The 18816-nt window shown below is 48.0% G+C and overlaps 1 protein-coding gene across 1 annotated transcript in view; it reads left to right on the top strand.

Annotated features, from left to right (window-relative positions):
• The window catches only part of FOXK2 (forkhead box K2), a 61935-nt gene that overhangs the window by 18772 nt on the left and 24347 nt on the right, over nucleotides 1–18816 (top strand). Inside the window, exon 2 of the mRNA XM_063080861.1 lies at nucleotides 17786–17980. Coding sequence (XP_062936931.1) covers nucleotides 17786–17980 — 195 coding nt within the window. The remainder of the gene's footprint in view (nucleotides 1–17785; nucleotides 17981–18816) is intronic.

Below are 18816 nucleotides of genomic sequence, written 5' to 3' on the forward strand. Positions count from 1 at the left end.
CATCAGAATACTATTTTGAAATATCGGTTGTTTTTTTTTTTTAAGATTTTATTTTTTAGAGCAGGTTTGGGTTCATGGCAAAATTGAGTGGAAAGTACAGAGATTTCCCGTGTGCCCCCGGCCCAGTTATTGAGGGTCAGTGCAGCCCATCAGTTGAGGTTTTGGTTCCCAGGGAGGCAGCCGGTGGGAAGAACTTTTGACATACAGATGAAGGCTTCTTTTAAGGAGCGGATGATGGGAGCGCCGACTATGGGACCGCCACACAGGGGGCTGGGGGGAGAGTGGTGAGCAGCCAGCAGACACCACCTGCCTGCTTGGAGCCCAGAGCCTTCGCCCTCGAGGGGGATTCTTTTTGCTTATTTTTTTTGAATAGTTCTGGGGTCTACTTTGAGACCTGTCTCTAGAAACTAGAGTGGTAGGAAGACTGTAGAGAGAGTTTGCTTTTTTTTCCCATTTGGCTTTTAAATTTTATCCCACGTGCATTTGCATTTATTGCCTGTTAGTGACAATGACAAAAATACTAATTGATAGTTACTCTGGATGGTAGCTTAATGGATTTACTCTTTTTTATGTAAGCCATCCGATTTGTCCCTTAAACAAATCAGAATATTTCTGGAGAAATTCCTAGGGAAATGGTATATACACAGACCTCACCCGCAACCCATGGGCCCAGAGGTGTTCTGGAGTCAGAGTAGTTTGGGTTTTTGAGAAGTAGTACTACATGTACTGTATTTGAGTTCATGCTCCAGCACCCTATGATCTAACACGTTGGAATTTCTGTTGCAGAACACTTGAATATTCTCACTAAGTGGGATAATTAAAGGCTATAATTAGCCCCTTTTCAGTTTCAGTCAGAATTGGCTGCCAAATAATTTCAGGTCAGATTTTTTGAAGCTTTTTGCTTTTTTGGAATTGTGGAGGAGGGATTGTAGGCCTAAGGCATAGAGGCTTCTTCAGGGCCAGCCATTGTGGGAGGGATGTGAGATATAAAATGCTGGCAGGTGGCTGTCCTCGGCTGCTCTGAAACGCTGCTGATGCCCATCTAGATCTGCAGTGCTGCCATTTCTGTCTGCCTGAAGTGTCCTCCTTCCTTTCTGCGAGCTTGCGTCCTCCAGGACTTGTGGCACACCCTCTCTCAGTCCACTCTGCTTGTCCGAAGTCACAGGATTACTCACCCTTCCCTCTACTCCACTTCAGCTCTCAGACCCATCCCTGACCCTCCCTTCTTCTCACACTCTTAGTGTGAGGCTTCGTGGGCCTCTCCTAGACTCCTGCAACAGTCTCTGGGTCACTAGTCTTGCTACCCTCCACTGTTTTTTTAGTGCAATCTACACACAGAATAGTGTACAGATCCTGAGTGGAGCTTAATGAGAACCCATGCATGTGGCCTGTCCCCATGAAGACACTGCATCACCAGCATCCGCTGCCTCCCCATGGGCCCTCCCAGTCAAAGCCCTCCAAGCCCCAGCACTTTTACCACTAGCATGAATTCTAAAATATAGATTAGTTTTGTTTGCTTTTCAACTTTGGGTACATGGAGTCATACAGAATGGACTTTGGTGGGGAGGGTTTTGCTTTTTACTAAATACTGTTTGTGAGATAAGTTCATGTTTTTGCACACAGCTGTGGATCATTCGTTCTCAGTGTTGTATTTAGTAATGTGAATATACCACAATTCGATATCCTGCTACAGATGGACATTTAAAGTTGTTTTATTTGGGGGCTGTTATGGATAATGCCGCTGTGAATGTTCTTGTAGATTTGCTTCTGTGGCACCAGACTTGGTCAGGTGCGCGCATATTCAGCTTCTGCAGGTGCAGCCTTGGTGGAAACACTGCAGTTTGCACCATCCACACCGCATGACGTAGAGTTCAGGGCACGTCATGGTTTCATCGATGTGTGGCATTTTCTCTTTTTCATTTTAGGTATTTGAGCAGGCATTGTGATTTTAATTTGCATTTCCCTGACAACTAGTGATGTTGAGGAGCTTTTCATGTGTTTATCAGCCCTTTAGCATGGTATTTTAAAAAGACTCTCCTGCAAATTCAGCACATGTTCACCTTGTGAGTGTGGTGGGGAAGGGAGAGGTCACGTGTACATGCGTGCACCCCTGCAGGTACCCACGTGTGCTGGAGGGGGTCTTTTTGTAAAGTTCCTGAAGAATTAAATGCTTCACCCCAGTGTCAACATATGTGGAACTTGTTACAATGGTCTCACTGCTATATAATTGTCAATCTTATTAATGATTTAGAGGGCCGGCCTGTGGCTCACTCGGGAGAGTGCGGTGCTGGTGACACCAAGGCCACGGTTTCGGATCCCATATAGGGATGGCCGGTTCGCTCACTGGCTGAGCGTGATGCTGACAACACCAAGACAAGGGTTAAGATCCCCTTACCGGTCATCTTTAAAAAAAAAAAAATGATTTAGAAAATACAGTCCTAAACATTTTTATATCCCTTTGTTTAGAACCTTACAGATAGAACATTAGTCTCCAAAGTGGGTGTGTGTGCCCAGAAAGTGACTAGGAAAATCTTTCAGAGTTTAGGAAGAAAATATACTTGTTATTTTTCTCATCCTGCATGGTTGCTATTTTTGTGTTTTATAATGTGCAATACAGTAATGCAGTTTATACAATATGTTAATGTATTGTTACCAACATTTTTATTTGTTTTGTTTTAAGTAAGCTTTTTTTGAGATATACTTTATACAGGATAAAACAAATGTATTTGAAGGGTCCTTTTCAAAGAATTTTGAGAACTATATACATCTGTATATCCAAACCCCAATCAAGACAGTAGAACATTTTCCTCACCCCAGAACCTCCCTCTGGCCCTTGTCAGCTCCCTCATCGCTCCAGAGCTGTGTAGATCAGCTGTGTCTTGTCCAGTACTTCATGCAAGTGGAGTCATGCAGAGTGCACCCTTGCATTTGGCTGCTTTTGACTAACGTGGTGTTTTTGAGATTCATCCATGTTACTTGTGTGGCAGTTTTTCCTTTTTTGTGGCTGTTGACTGGCACCTGAGCCGTTTTTCTCTCACGTGGACGTTCTGCCCTCTGTGGATCTAGTAGTTTCCTGTTGCTGGATGTCTGGGCAGTATCCAGTCTGGGCTGTTATGAGTCATGCTGCTGTGGACATTCGTGTCTCTGTAGTCAGGTGCACTTGTTTCTCTTGTTGAATGCCTGAGAGTAGAGTGGCAGGATTGGGTGGTCAGCGTGCGTTTGCTTTACGAGAAAGCTGAGGGCCTTTTCCAAAGCAGTTGTGCCGTTTTGTGTTCCGACCAACAGAGCATGAGAGTCCCAGCCGTTCAGTGTCCTTGCCAGCGCTCAGTTTCGTCAGTCTTCATAGCAGCCATTCTGCGGGTGTGTGGTGGAACCTTGCTGTGGTTGATATGCGTTTCACTGAGGAGTAACTATGTTGAGCATCTTTTCATTGTGTCTGTTGGCTATTTGTGTATTTTCTTTAGTGGAGGTTCGCTTGACCATTTTTAATGGGTTGTTTATCTTATTGAATTTTAAGAGCTGTTTGCGTGTCCTGAACACAAGGTCTTTGTGAGATGTTTTAGTCCGTTTTGTGTTGCTATAACAGAAATACCTGAGACTGGATAATTTATAAGGAAAAGAGGTTTATTTGGCTTACAATTCTGGGACAGCCGCATCTGGCACGGGCCTCAGGCTGCTTCTGCTCATGGTAGAAAGTGGCAGGCAGCCAGCAGGTGCAAGCAGATCACATGGTAAGAGGAAGCAAGAGAGAGGGGGGGTGGTGCCAGGGTCCTTTTAACAGCCAGCTGTCATGGGAACTAGTAGAGCGAGAACTCACGCATTACTCTCCCCGCCCCCAGGGAGAGCATTAATCCATTCATGAGGGATCCGCCCCCATGACTCAGTCAGTTTTCAACACTGCCACATTGGGGATCAAATTTCCACATGAGTTTTGGAGGGGACAACACATCCAAACTCCATCATTCCGCCCCTGGCCCCCAAAATTCATGTTCCTCTCACATACAAAATACTATCATTCCATCCCAACAGTCCCAAAAGTCTTAGCTTGCTCTAGGACCAACTTAAAAGTCCAAAGCCTCATCTGAGACCAAAAGCAAAAGTCCTTCCAGCTGTGAACCTGTAAAAGTCAAAACCAAATTTATCTGCTGCCAAGAAACAATGGTGATACAGACATTGGGTACACGTTCCCATTCCAAAAGGGAGGAATAGGCCAGAAGAAAGGAAAAACAGGCCCCATACAAGTATGAAACCCAGCAGGACAGACATTATGTCTTAAAGCTCCAAAATAATGTTCTTTGACTCCAAGTCCTGCATCTTGGGCACAGTTGGGCATCTGGGCCCCCAGAGCCTCAGGCAGCCTCCCTCCCACAGCTCTGCCAGGCACAGCCCATTGGGCTGCGCTGATGCCTGCAGCTTTTCCAGGCTGGTGTTCCACTCTGGTAGCTCCATAAGTCTGGGGTCTACATGGTGGTCCCACTGCCTTGGCTCTACTACACATTTTCCTGGTGGGGGCTCCAACCCCACTTTCCTGCTTGGCATTGCTCTAGTAGATGGCCTCAGCAGTGGATCCGCCCCTGCAGCAGGTCTCTGCCTGGGCCTCCAGGCTTTTCCATACATCCTCTGGAATCTGGACACCACCGAGGTTTTGCGCCTCTACTCTCCAGGGCTCTTGCACAAACCACGCTTGGGGCTGCTCCAGCCGGAGCAGCTGGGATGCAGGGAGCAGGATCCCAAGGGCAGCTGCGCCCCAGGTCTGTCCTCCAGGATAATTCAGTCCTTCTAGGCCTTAGGGTCTGTGATGGGTGGGGTCCCCTTCCAGACTTCTCAAATGCCTGTAGGGCTTTCCTCTCATTTTCTACACTGTTAGCATCTGGCTGCCTCACCACCAAGATAATGTCTTTAGCAGCCAGTTTATCTGCTTCACCCTTGCATTGTTCGCCTGCTCTCTGCTTCTTTACCGCATGGCCAGGCTGCAAATTTTCCAAACCTTTACACTCTGCTTCCCTTTTAAATTCTGGCTTTACACCATGATTTTGCTGCCATAACTCAAGGTAGGCCCTTAAAAGCAACCATGCAGCTTCCTTACTGCTTTGCTGCTTAGAAATTTCTTTGGCCAAATGCTCTGGTTCACAACTCTTAAGTTCCAACTTCCACAAAGTCCAAGGGCATGAACACAATGCGGCCAGGTTCCTTGCTATGGTGTAGCAAGGGTGATCTTTTGCCCAATTCCCAATAAGTTCCTCATTCCTATCTGAGACCTCATCATCCACATGGCCTTTACTGTCCACATTTCTGTCAGCATTCTGCTTGCCACCACATAAGTCTCTAAGGCATTCCAAACTTTCCCTCATCTTTTTCTCTTTTTCTGAGTCCTCCAAATTCCTCTAACCTTTGCCCATTACCCAGTTCCAAAGCTGCATCCACATTTTTCAGGTATCTGTATAGCAACACCCCACTCCTGGTACCAATTTTCTGTTTTAGTTCGTTTTGTGTTGCTATAACAGAAATACCTGAGACTAGGTAACTTATAAAGAAGAAAAGTTTATTTGGCTTATGATTCTAGGACAGCTGTGTCTGGCATGGGCCTCAGGCTGCTTCTACTCATGGCGGAAATCGGCAGGCAGCTGGCAGGTACAAGCAGATCACATGGCAGCAGGAAGCAAGAGAGAGGGAGCAAGAGAGAGAAGGTGCCAGGGTCTTTTTAAGCAACGAGCTCGCATGGGAACTAATCAAGTGAGAACTCACTCATTAATCCCCCCACCCCCAGGGAGAGCATTAATCCATTCATGAGGGATCCGCCCCCATGACTCAATCAGTTTCCAACACTGCCACATTGGGGATCAAATTTCCACGTGAGTTTTGGAGGGGACAACACATCCAAACTCCATCATGAGATGCATGTATTGTGAATATTTTCTCCGATTCCATCCCTTGCCTTTTGGTTTCTTGATGAAATATTCATATATTGATTCCTGCTTAATTTTTCATTTACAGGTGTACAATCAAAAACATTTGGAGGTTATTGCTTTACTGAGTCAGCAGAAGGAATTTCTGTAAACTGAGTGGAGGGAGAGGGAGCCAGGGGCTGCTCTGTGAGTTCAGTCTGGGGGAGGCATCGGCGTTGTTGGTTTCATGTGAATTTTATTTGGGCAAGTGTGGGGTGGAATAGTCTCAAGAACAGTCCCATCTGAGAGGAGTGGTTGCTTCTCAAGGCTTCTGAGGTCTCATGAAAGAAGTGTGTCAGTACTTTGTGAGTGTCTGTTGTATGCTCGGTCCACTTGTCTGTTGCTGCCATCAGCGAGATAGCCAGAGAGCCCCACCCAGCTTTCTGTACCAAGAGCCATAGACTGGTGGCTGGTGACCCTGACAAGAGAGGACCAGGGGGATAATTTCTCATGAAGGTTTCTGACAGGACCTGGAGTGGAAATCTTCATTAGTCCAGGACACTTCCTGAATGACTGAAAATTAAAGGAGAGTTTGTACCATATAAGACTGTTTGAAGGGCAGACGTCATGAGTCCACCACACTCACCTGGTGTTGTCGTCACCCGCAGCTCTGGACGTAAGGATCTTAAGAGGATGTGCGCTTCTGAGCTGGCCTTTCTCCCAGCAGCAGAGTGCCACCTAGAATAGCAGACAAGGCAGCTCTTTCCAGCACCTTCACTAATAGAATTGCAGTACAGCAAATGGAGATGGGGGGGGCAGAAAACAAACAAAATTCTTCTCCAAGCCAAAGAAAAATTCATGTGTTGGGAGCCACTTATAAAGCTGCTCGTCATGTGTGTTTTCGAAAAACCCAGCACCAGCGCCCTAAATCGGGTCACGAATGTTTCTGGAATTGTGGCTCCCTGGTCTGTGTGCAGATGCAGTCCCCATCTGTGGAAACGCACCATTTCCTCATGTTGAGTATTTTAGGGTACAAGGCCAGCTGCATAATACATGGGATCCAGTGCAGAATGAAGATGCGAGGCCCCTTGTTGGAAAAGCATGAAAAACGTATCTTCGTGGCTTCTGGGGTCTCTCTCAACCTGCCACGGTTCTTTTTATCTGTTATTTGATATCGGGCTTTCTTGGGCATAGAGGTACTTGTGGGGCAAGTGCAGACCCTCCCAGATGCCCAAGTGTCACTTGTAGCAGAATACCTGAAACTGGGTAATTTATAAAGAAATGAAATTTATTTCTTACAGTTTGGGAAGCTAGGAAGTCCATGGTCTGGGGGTGCATCTGGTGAGGATGCCTTCTTGGTGGTGGCTCTACAGCAACACACAGTATCACATATCTCACCTGCTCACTCGCTCTCCTTGTGAAGCCATGAGAACTACACCCTCTGCTTCATGAATGGATCTGTCCATTCACAAGGGCACCGTCCTTGTGATCCAAAAGGTCCCGCCTTCTACCACCCTATTGGGGATAAGTTCCAACGTGAGCTTGTGGGGGGGACATGCAAACCACACACCAAGGCACCCCTGTTTAGGCCCCATGAGGGACAGAGGATGGTAGTAGGGGAAGAGGGGGTGCAGGAGGCAAGATGGGCTGTGTCCCATTGTCCTGTTGGACCTCACAGAACACAGATTCAAAGATAAAATGATTAGGAGTTTCAAGGTGGTGGCAGTAGAGCATCAACTCATGCATGGCCCTTCTGAGTGTGGGCTCCTTGCAACCACACTGGCCACACACGTCTGAAACTGTCCCTGTCAACGTAAAAGCTTCATATCATAGCAGTTTGGCTTCTGAGTCACTGCAGTCCCAGTGCTTCACTCAGAGGCTAGACTTGCTGCCAGTGCCGGTGCCCAGCTATTAGATGTCTCATAGAAACAGGCTCAGAGGCTCTGGTGAGGAGAGTCACGCTAACCTGATAAAAAGTGAAATAGCATGCCTGCTTTAATCGATATTATTGTATTTTGTGAGTTTTCATAGAAAACTAGTGTTTTAGCATTTTGCAGGCTAAGTGATAGGTGTTCTTGAGGTTTATTTAAATGACAAAAGTATGACTAGGGATTCTGGTATATTTTTCATTGCCCAAAACCATCTTAAACTTCGTCAGTCTCTCTGCGTGTGACATGTGTGCTTTAAGGCAGGGCACGCCACTCCAGTCCTCCAGGAGGAGCAGCCACTTACACCAGCCAGCCCTTCTGGGGTGTGCCCCTCGGCTGTGCTCTGGGCAGTGCCAGCCTTGCCACTCAGCTGCCTCTCTTGGTGTCCCGGGACATGGGATGAGAGCAGGATGGACAGCGGCAGGTGTTGGCATGTCGCTCTTAGTGCAACTGGAAATGCAAGGTGGGGCAAGGGAGTAATTTGTGAGTGACGGAAGAATTTGATTAGTTAAGGGCCACTAATGGTGGAAAACTGAATTACCAAGTTTCAATTTTTTTTTCATAAATTAGAGAAAACCAGTAGAAAAGAATGGCAAAAGCATGCACACGCACGCACGCACCCATGAGCACATGCATGTACACATGCATGTACACACACACCCACGCGCACGCACCCATGCACGCCGTCTGTTGTGCTGGTTTGGCTTTCATCCTGCTCAGGACTGGGGAAGAAGAGGAATTTTCCTTCTATTTTTGCAGACGAGTCTGTTGCTCAGACCAAGCCATTTGTGGCCCGGGGCAGTGTGCACCTGTGCGACATGTTACTTTTGTTAGCCTAGCGGTTTCCTGTCTGCTGATTCCATACCTTCTCCATGGCCACTCCTGAGATGAAGCCATCAGGTTTTCTTTCCCTTCACATCAGGTCGTCTTGGTCGGCGTCACAGGTGAATGGTCAGCCTTGTTGTGGCTTTTCCTGGAGAGCAGGTCAGCAGCTCAGCTTAGTGTCTCTGTGACCAGGTGAATAGACAAAAATGACCTGAAATGATTCTCCAGATATCCCTTGTGATTTCTAATATGAAGGTGACACTGTGTGTGGGGTCCTCCCTGTGGGCCCCTCCTGCCCATTGGCTGCAGACTTGGCCATGGGGTGCACTTCTTTCTCCTGTCTTTTCCCTCTGACTGGGGACCAGCAACAACCTAAACAGGGTTGCACGTCAGCCTGGGTCCCACAGAGAAGGAAATGTGACCAGATCCTGACTTTTACTGTCAGCTGTGAAGATGTGGGGCCATTTGATACGGCAGCAGGGTCCAGCCTGTGCCGACGGGTGGACATTGTGCATCAGGTGCCATGCTAGCAGAACATGGTTTGGGAAACATTGTTCTGGTGAGTATCACTACATAGAGGAGAGGGATGACTGTTCTGCCAAGAGCATAAAAAATCCAAAATGCACGGTATCACGTTAGCACAAACCACAGGCTGCTTGGGTTGTAATTCGGGAGCCCAGTGACAGGGAGGTGTGGAGATTGAACAGATGTCAGTCATGCTGGGTGAACAAGGGTGCAAGGGTCAGAAGAAGTTACTTGGGATGAATATAGCTATGATGTTGTCCTGTGTACCCCAAAATTGGGGTGACACTTCCCTGACTTAGCCCAAGGCTGACTATCAAGAACATGTGGCCCTGGAAGAGGGTCAGGCATCTCAGTGAGGTGACATTTCCTAGCCGTGTCAGGCCTCCCACATGGTTGTCCTTGGAGTTTAGTTGATGTGACTCTAAACCATCATAGATTCCGTGGGAAGGGAGTTGATCAAGGAGGTGTGTCCCAGAGCAGGGCTTCTCAGACTGTCCTGCAAAAGTGCAATTGCTCGTGAACCAGTATGTCTGTAAAATACTGTAAAATCAATCACTCAAAAAATGAAATTGTTTCAAACCCTCTCCATATCTGTATTCTCCTCACCGTGGACCAAGACACAAAGTTCCCAGCTGGCATGGTCTGGATCATTGAGCTTTGCACTGGTTTACAAATCTTTTTATTTTTGAAATTACTTGCCAATTAAAAGTTGCACAAACAGTACAGAGAATTCGCATTTTCCCAGATTCCCCAAATATTGTTTCACTGTTGTGTGCGCGCACGCTCTCCCTCCTGAAACGGTAGAGGAGAAGTTGCGTACGTGATGCTTTCTACCTCCGATACTTCAGTGTGTGTTTCCTGCAAACATCCCCTCCGTGGCCCCAGCACAGGTACCAGCACCAGTGAGTGCTGATCTTCCTCAGGCTTCGTTCATCATTCCTGAAGCCCTTGGCTGCAGAAGCAAAATGGGCATTTTCTTGAGCAGGACCAAACTCACTTGTGTTGACCTTTCCTGTCTCTTCAGTCTCCTTTGGTTTGTGACTGTGCCTCATCCGTTCTTTGTCTTCTGTGGCACTGACGTTATTGAAGAGTACAGGTCAGTTATTTTGTAGAATGTTCCTTGATTTTGGTTTGTCTGATGTTTCCTCTTGATTAGGTCCAGGTTAGTATTTTTGGCAGGAAGCCTGGAGGTGAAGTTGTGTCCTCTTAGTGCACCATGGTGGCGTCCCAGTATCACTTTGTGCTGTGGCCTGTGACATTGGCTTTGAGCACTTGGCTGAGGTTTGCAGGCCTCTCTTCTGCACTGCTGCAGGTACTCTGTTCCCTTCAGTGTCTTGCATACCTGGAAGGTGCCACTCCCAGCAGGTGCTACGTAGGTTGCTGCATTATGTAAAAGAAACTGCAAAGAGTTTGTTAAATTTTCTGAAATATTCTTTAAAAATTGAGTGACTTCAGAGTTTTCCTCATAATGTCTGTCTGGTTTACATTCGGATGTGTTTTTTGAGAATGCAGAGAGGAGCTTGCTCATGGGGAGTTTTGTCCAACTCAGTCCCAATCATCTGTATCACATCAGAAAAGAATGTCAGAAGTCTGGGGAAAGCGGTGTCTCCTCCTGGGGGCCACAGCCCTGGCAGGTGCCTCGGCTGAAGGCAGCTCTGCTGTCCTCGCCTTTCAGGGTGGCACTGCCTGGGACCAGACCCTGCCACTTCTGCAAAGAGCTGTGCTGGCCTTGGGCTCATCTCTGCGTGGAAAGGGCACATGAACCCTCCTCTTCCTGAGGCCAGCTGCACTTGAAGGGCTGGATTTGAAGGCAGGAGGCTGCTGTCATCCAGGTTCCCAGCCACACCGTAGCCCCACAGAAGCATGAGCGTACAGTTGCAGGGATCCCAGATACTCCTGGAGGGATCTGGCTGCAGGTCTGCAACCACGAGGTCCAGATTATTCACAGGGGTGGGTGTGAAGAAGTGGGATTCCTTTGCCTCTAGACCTCAGAGTGTGCAATGAGCTCTGAAGAATTGCAAATAAATACCACTGGGTTTGTTTAGAGAAACTCCAGGACAGAGCAGCCACCCTTATAGTTGAGACTGTCTCCTAGAAAGGGACTTTCGAGGTTTGCAGGAGGCATTGGGTAGGTTGTAGGGGACCGCTTTGAAGTACTTTTTTGGTTAGTTGAACTTGCTTTGCATAAAGAGATGTCCCTAAATTTAATGTGACATTTCTGTGGGGCTGTATGTTGTTAGTTCCTATTAAAGTATTGCAACAAGGTCTGGCTTTGTCCGTCAAGGACAGTCTTTGGAGCCCTCAGAGCCTCTTCACGAGTCTGTTAATTCATAGCTCTAGGCCACTGGCTGTGTATCTCACTCATGAGTAAGGAGACTGAGAGCAGCTAGGGGAAGAGTATTTGTAACTCTTAATTCAGTTGAAATAGTTCATGTTTGCTCGAGTAAAGGAAACTTAATTTTTATCAGGGCCCTCCAGATGAGTTTGAAGCTGCCAACTGTTGTGTTGTTGCCACGGTCAGGTTCCATGTGTGGTTCCAGATGCACGACTTCCAGAGGTGCTCACACTCAGGCTGCTCTCCTGGGGTCCACGCATCTGGTCTTTTTAGTTTAGGGTTAGCACCTCTGCTCCCTGCTCTCCGGCTTTCCCTCCACATTGTGCCTCTTAATCTGTCCCATTGCTAGTCTCCATTATTTTCTCAGGCTCGTGAAAAGATACAGACTCTACACCGAGCTTCATCACAGGTCTTGCTGAATCAGCTGAAGTACTGTTAAGAGCATGCAGCAGTGTGAGGTGTTCTGATGGTGACTTCCCATGTCAGTCTGGTGTCTTCCAAGCACTTGAAACGCCAGCGCTGACCTTGACTACTTTGGGGGAAAGCTGCAGGGCTCGGGCAGAGGCCCCTCAGCCTTTGGAAAGATCAGGCGGCCTTCCTGCCCAGGAGCGGGGCTGCATGTGGACCCCATGGCAGTGTGGGGAAGACAAGGGCCCAGCAAGGACCCGCTCCCACGCATCTTCACCTTCATCCTGGGAGACTGTTTTGTGAGGCAACTAATCTAGAATGATTCCACAATGTTTTACTTCTAGCTTAGAAAAGGAGAGCGAGGATTACATAGGTAATTGAACTCCATAGGGAACTTGAAGACAGTTTTAATGTATTTTGTTTTGAATATAACCTACATAGCAGATACAGTATAACTATCGTGTGGGTGCCCATGCAGCCACAGCTCAGGTGAAGAGACAGGTGGACACAGAAATGTGGGAGATGGCTGTGAGCCCCACATGCCTCCGCACTGCCCACAGGTTGCTCATGCCTGCGTCCATCTACACAGATGGATTCATTATTAAAAAGCCTGTCTATTGAAAAATACTGTCTATACAGAAAAGTACTCATTACACGTGTAACTGGTGATGTTTACAGCCTCTGACCGATGGCGTGGGGATGCCTTTCCTCATTTTAAACGCCCTTGTGTTCTATGGAGATAGCACACCTCAGCATCAATCATCGTCATCTTTAGTTGGAAACGTTGGGAATCGGATGCAGAGGAAGGATGTCCTCAGTGTAGCAGTGCCCTGCCTCATGGGCAGCGCTCAGCAGGGTCTGTGTGCAGGGACACTGTGCATGACTCTGGGGGAGAGGTGAGCTGACGAGCACTGTGGAGGCCATGGTCCTGTTGTGAGAAAGGCAGACATGAATGCCGTGGGAGAGGGAAGAGCTCGCCCATGTCACCCTCCCCTGCTGGAACTGCTGTAGCCCCTCCCATGAGGACTGCAGGGAGCCTATGCTGCTGGTCAAGAGTGGGCTTTCTGCAAAGCCTGAGGATGGACTCAGGCAAACAGTACAGTGGACAATAGATGCTCATCTGTGGGGAAAATGTCAGTACTGACATCTCGAAGTAGGACTGCAGTCCTTTTTTTTTTAATCATTTTAATAGCTGAGTATTTGATAAATATTAGTTGAATTAGTCCTCATGACTCTAATACAGTCATCTTTGTTTTATAGAGGAGGAAACTGAGGCACGGGGAGGTAATGGTCATGCCAGGGCCCATAGCAGGTTCACTCATTCTGGTGTGTGTCTCAGACTGCAGCACAGTCCTCCAGATCACATGAGGAAGCAGAGGTCCCTGCAGCCACACCACTGCTCTGTGAGCTGTGCACAGCTGTACAGGTGACCAGATTCTCCCTCTCAGTCCACCCTTCTTTCTATCTTCTGATTAGGACGAAGCTCAGGTTTATTAAAGAATACTCACAATACATTTGCAAATGTTCCTCTCCTGGTGTTTTGCACCCTGAAGTACACACACACTCAGATGTCTAACACATGTGCCTGTGTTAGCTTTGCTGTTTTGGTATATCTAACTTGCCAGGAGCTTCGTTTCACACTCTGGATCTGTTTTAGTCCGTTTTGTGTTGCTATAACAGAAATACCTGAGACTGGGTAATTTATAAAGAAGAGAGGTTTATTTGGCTTACGATTCTGGAATGGCTGCATCTGGCGTGGGCCTCAGGCTGCTTCTACTCATGGTGGAAAGTGGCAGGCAGCCGGGGGTACAAGCAGATCACATGGCGAGAGGAAACAAGAGAGAGGAGCAAGAGAGAGAAGGTGCCAGGGTCTTGTTAAACAACGAGCTCTCGCGGGAACTAATAGAGAACTCACTCATTAATCCCCCTTCCCCCAGGGAGAGCATTAATCCACTCATGAGGGATCCGCCCCTATGACTCAATCAGTTTCCAACACTGCCACATTGGGGATCAAATTTCCACGTGAGTTTTGGAGGGGACAACATATCCAAACTCCATCAGAGTCAAATGCAAAGATGACCACTTGTGAAACTCTGTTGACTGTCTCTAATTCACCTGTTTTTTATATGTCCTGGCCTTAGTTTTCTGTTTTGAACTAAATGAGGTGGTGCTGATAGAATTGATGGTGGTGGAAATTTTAGTGGTGGAGCTGTTGGTGATGGAAGTGCGATTTAGGTAGTGAAGGTGGAGGAGGATGAACTGGTGGTTTTCTGATAGTTGTTCCTCTAACAGTTACTGCTTCAATTCAAATCTGATAAGCATTCGGTCCTAAACTGCTTGTATTTGGTTAAAAAAAATCACGGCCAAGGGCATTACAGACAGTCTTAGCTCCCAGTCCCTTGGTTTCTTTTATTCTTTACTTTCATTTTTGTCCATGCTTTGCATGGCTCTTCACTTGTGTGGCAGATAAAGCAGTACAATATTTGATTTGATTTGATGAGTATTTTAGTGTCAATATTGACAAATGCAGTTTTCCAGCACATTTCCACTCTGTTGTCCTTCCTTCTGGCTAGCGCCCACAGGGCCACACAGCTGTCAGCTCAGGGCTGCTGGCCCATCCCCCTCACTGTGTGAGGCGCCCAGAGAGGAGGGCAGAGCTGCCTTGGCCTAGAGCGATGCCCCAGGTCTGTGTGGTTTCAGCAAGTGAAAACCCCTGGGTTTCTCACTGTCAGGCTGGCATGAGAAGTCGGGATTAACCGTGCTTGGGTGGGTGTGTGAGTGTCCTCAGGGGGACGGGCTGCTCATTAGCAGTGAGGGGGACCAGGGGATGGTGGCGGGGGTCCTGCGGCCCCTTGCAGAGCCTGGTGGCACCGTGTGTCAGGCCAGGCTTCCTGTTGTCCTCAGAGGCAAAGGCTCCCACATCCACATCGACCATTGTTCCTTGGTGCAGTGAATGGAATCTGGAAGTAACTTTCCTGCAAATCTGGGGAGTCAGGTTCAGTAGGATCTGAAACCTGATAGACAATCAGGTTTTTTCAAAATATAGTGATAAGTGAGCATTTGAAATTGGAACGTACAAAACCAGCAGGGAATGCCACTTAGGACGTGTTTCTGGTTTTTTGCTCTTGACGGGCTTCAAGGATATGGCGCTTTTGAACTGGCATGCTTTCAGTGGTGTGGCTCCCGGCATGACACATGGGTTTCATTTGAGGATTGCAGCAGCGTTGTCTGTGGCACAGCTTGCAGCACTCTGGCATCCCCATGTCCCTGGTGAAGGTCCATGTTTCTCTCCTGGTCTCAGTTGATTCGGTTATTGATTTGCGAGGTTGTAAAGTAGACCCTGTTGCACACAGAAGGGTCAGTGGCTGCAGTCCGTCATCGTCAAGCCCAGGAAGGTAGAGGGTGCTGGGGCCGTGGTGCATCCGCCCTGAGTGCCAGCTCTGTGCTGCCATCTCAGGAACAGCCATGCTTCCTCTGAGCATGGGAACTTGTTCAGGAGTAAACATTATTGAGTTGAATTTTTGTGGGTACATCACATTGGATGGCCCTAAACTGTCTTCCGCATACAAAGGAAAAAGGAAGAAAATTTATCCTTTCTGCCACAGTTGTCAGATTGGTATGTGATCAATGAGGTTTTAGTCACCCTCTTTTCCAGGCCCGTGGTGGTTCTTCAAATCTAGTGCTACCTTTTTAATATATGAAATTGGGCACTTTTTATTAAACAAATATGTACTGAGTGCTTCCTGTGTATATGTCAGGGAATCTTCTAGCCTCTGGATTGCAGCAGGAAACTGTTCAGGCCAGGGCTTTGTTCTGGTGGAGCTTATATCCCCTTAGGGGGACAGCCCACCCCACCCAAAGAAACAAACACAAGTGAATGCCAGGGTGACAAGCCACGTGGCCACAGTGAAAAGAAGGACAAGGCTGGCAGTCAGGGAGTCCCTGGGAGAGCAGGTGAGGTGAGGGAGCGAATGAAAGAGGGGATGGAGGTGCGAGGCAGGATGCTAGGCCCCCAGGACATGGAGGGACGGGGACTGCTGGGGAGTTGGGAGCAGAGGAGGGATGCACCAAGGGACCCCGTAAAGGGAAAAGGCTGTGCCAGCAGGCGGGAGGAACAGAGGCTGGTTTTTCCCCCTGGGCCCTTTTGTATCTTTGAATCATATACCCTGGGAAGTTTTAGAGATTCAACCTGGCTGCCCTGGGCAGACAGACTCTAGGGCGGGAACCCAAGAGAAGGCTTGGCCATGGGGGTGTCCTGAGAGGCCAGTGACAGGTGAGGGGCATGCCAGGCCTTCAGATGTCATGCAGATCATTCTATGTTTCTGGCCCATCCTGTGCACTGCACTGTGGGGTGCTAGCTGTGTCCCTGCCTGGCCTCCCCCAAGTCATGATGGCCAGTCTGTCTCTAGACATTGCCCGGTGTTGCTGGGGCAGAATCTCCTGCCAAGAACCCCAGCCCAGGTGGAGATTGAGGTGGAGGTGTGTTGGCTAGAGACTCTACAGTTTTCCCCACGATTCTTTGCATATGCTCTCTTTTTCTGGTATGTTGGTAAATCTGTGGCATGTTGTCCCATGAACAGATGCATGTAGAGCTTATTAGGATCATGACATAGAGGGTTCCATCATGCAGAGACCTCCTGGGTGGTGCCCCTTGGGACCATGTGTCTCACTTCCCTCAGCCCCTGGCAACACCCGTGTGATTTTGTCATCTTGAGAGTGTTGTGTAAATGGAATCACACAGGGTGTGACTTCTGGGGACTGGCTTTTTCCACTCAGCAAAGGATCTTAAGACCCATGGACATTGTTGGCGTGTGAATCGGCTTGTCTAACTGCCTCACATTGAAGGACGTCTGAATTGTTTCCAGTTTGGGCTGTTATGAAAAACCCACTGCTAACATCGCCTGCGGGTTTCTGTGAACGTAGCTCCCGTTCCTCCAGGGCACGTGCAGGAGTGCAGCTTCTTGGCCGTGTGATGCATATGTGCTTAACTTCATGAGGAGCTGCCAAGCTGGTTGTCCAGGTGGCTGCCCCGTTTTCCATTCGACCAAAAACTGCCCTTTCTTGCCCTCCACGGGCAGGTGCCCAGGCAGGGTCGGGGGCAGAGATGACCTCTGCGACAGGGTGCCTGGGAGGGACATACGGGCGTAAGTGAGCTGAGCATCGTGGGCTTGTAATTTGGGCTTATAGACGTGCACATCAAGTGTTGTTTTACTGGATGTAGAATTGAGACCCAGAGACTCTAAGTCTGTGGGGCTATTTTTAAATTTAGTTATTTGAAAATATCTGGTTTCTACTACCTACTCTTTTTTTCCTTTCTTATCCTTTTTTCTTTTTAAAAATATGCTCCAGTCATGTCAAGGAAGGTACATTAAAAGCAAATTGGTGTGTTAAACTGCGAGCTTTTTCTCCTGTAATTTAATGTCTCTGGCTCGTTTGCTCAGTGAGGAAGGTGATAGGATTTTTTTTAATAGAAAGAAAACTATTTTTCTTTCTCAAATTAAAAAACCACCACAGAATTGTCTGTTGCTTGACCCAGATATATTTGTATGTTTATTTTGAATGGAATAATGCATACTAAGTGGTGTTCAAGTCTTTATTTTAAATCTGCTATCAGACCTAAAACATATTTGTGCATTTATTTTAAAAGAAGTAATGCAGATTAAGTGGTGTTTGGGTCTTTTTTGAGCTTGTACTTTTTATTTTCCTGTTTGGCTGATCTAAATAGTGTTTTTATTTGCTCATGTTCTAAAGTCATGAAATATCTTATTTGTGGTTTTATTCATTAAGTGACTTGGCGAGCTGAGCTTTGACATGGGGAGGGTGTGTCCTTACCTGTGGGGACATGCGGACAGTGCTGACGATGGACTTTTCCTCCCCAGGTGCACATTCAGGTTTCCGAGCACAAACATCAAGATCACGTTCACTGCCCTGTCCAGTGAGAAGAGGGAGCAGCAGGAGGCACCCGCGTCCCCGGTGAAGCCCGTGCAGCCACACATCTCACCCCTGACCATCAACATTCCAGACACCATGGCCCACCTCATCAGCCCCCTGCCCTCCCCGACGGGAACCATCAGGTATGGGGGTTGGGGGGGTCAGGCCATTCTCAGTCCCAGTAGCAGGCCCCAAAGTGACGCCTCTCCCCGCCCTGGAGCTGACTCGTGCACAGAGGGAGACTTGAGGGAGCCTCCCACGTGTTCCTGGTTTTTACTTGCGGATACTTTTTGTTGGAATGTCAGTTGAAGGGGTAGATGATTTGTACTACTGGTCGAAAGTCTCAGATAGGTTTTAATTTGAAGTTTAAATTTTTTTAGTTTGCTACAATTTCATATAAATTCTGAAAACTTGTACTTTGGTTTGACCACATTGAAGTGACCAACTTGTGTTCATCATGATGTTCTGAGAGAAACTGGACGCCGCAGGAAGAGGGGTGGCAAAATCCCAGCACAGCCACACTGGCCTGCATGGGCTGACCCTGGAGCCCAGCACACTGCATTAGGTTCCTGTTGAGCTCTCAGGGAGAGCAAGGTGGGACTGTATTGTGTGTTTTGGGTGCTGTTCTCGGAGTGGGTCAGGTTGCAGCATGTGGTTGGTGGGAAGCTCTGCTGTGACTGTGGGGTAGGGCTGAGCTCAGACCGCATCAGGCTGGTATGTCCTGTTGGTTCCAAAGTAGAGCGGAACACATGTTTGTGTATCTTCTTAGTTGTAGGTAATGGACTTAGGTGCGAAATGAACACATTTGCTTCTCGTTAGAGTCAGGCTCCTACTGCCCAGGTCTGTCCACAGAGTACAGCTGGGAGGCAGGGAAGGACTCCTCTTGGTCTGCCTGGAGCTGGCCCTTATGTAAGGCTGACCCAGGGAGGAAGGGCACAGAGGGAGCTCGAACAGCTCTGGGTTATACCCTTAAGTTGCA

Source organism: Cynocephalus volans, chromosome 16 (assembly GCF_027409185.1).
Source record: "Cynocephalus volans isolate mCynVol1 chromosome 16, mCynVol1.pri, whole genome shotgun sequence".
NCBI classification, from domain to species: domain Eukaryota; kingdom Metazoa; phylum Chordata; class Mammalia; order Dermoptera; family Cynocephalidae; genus Cynocephalus; species Cynocephalus volans.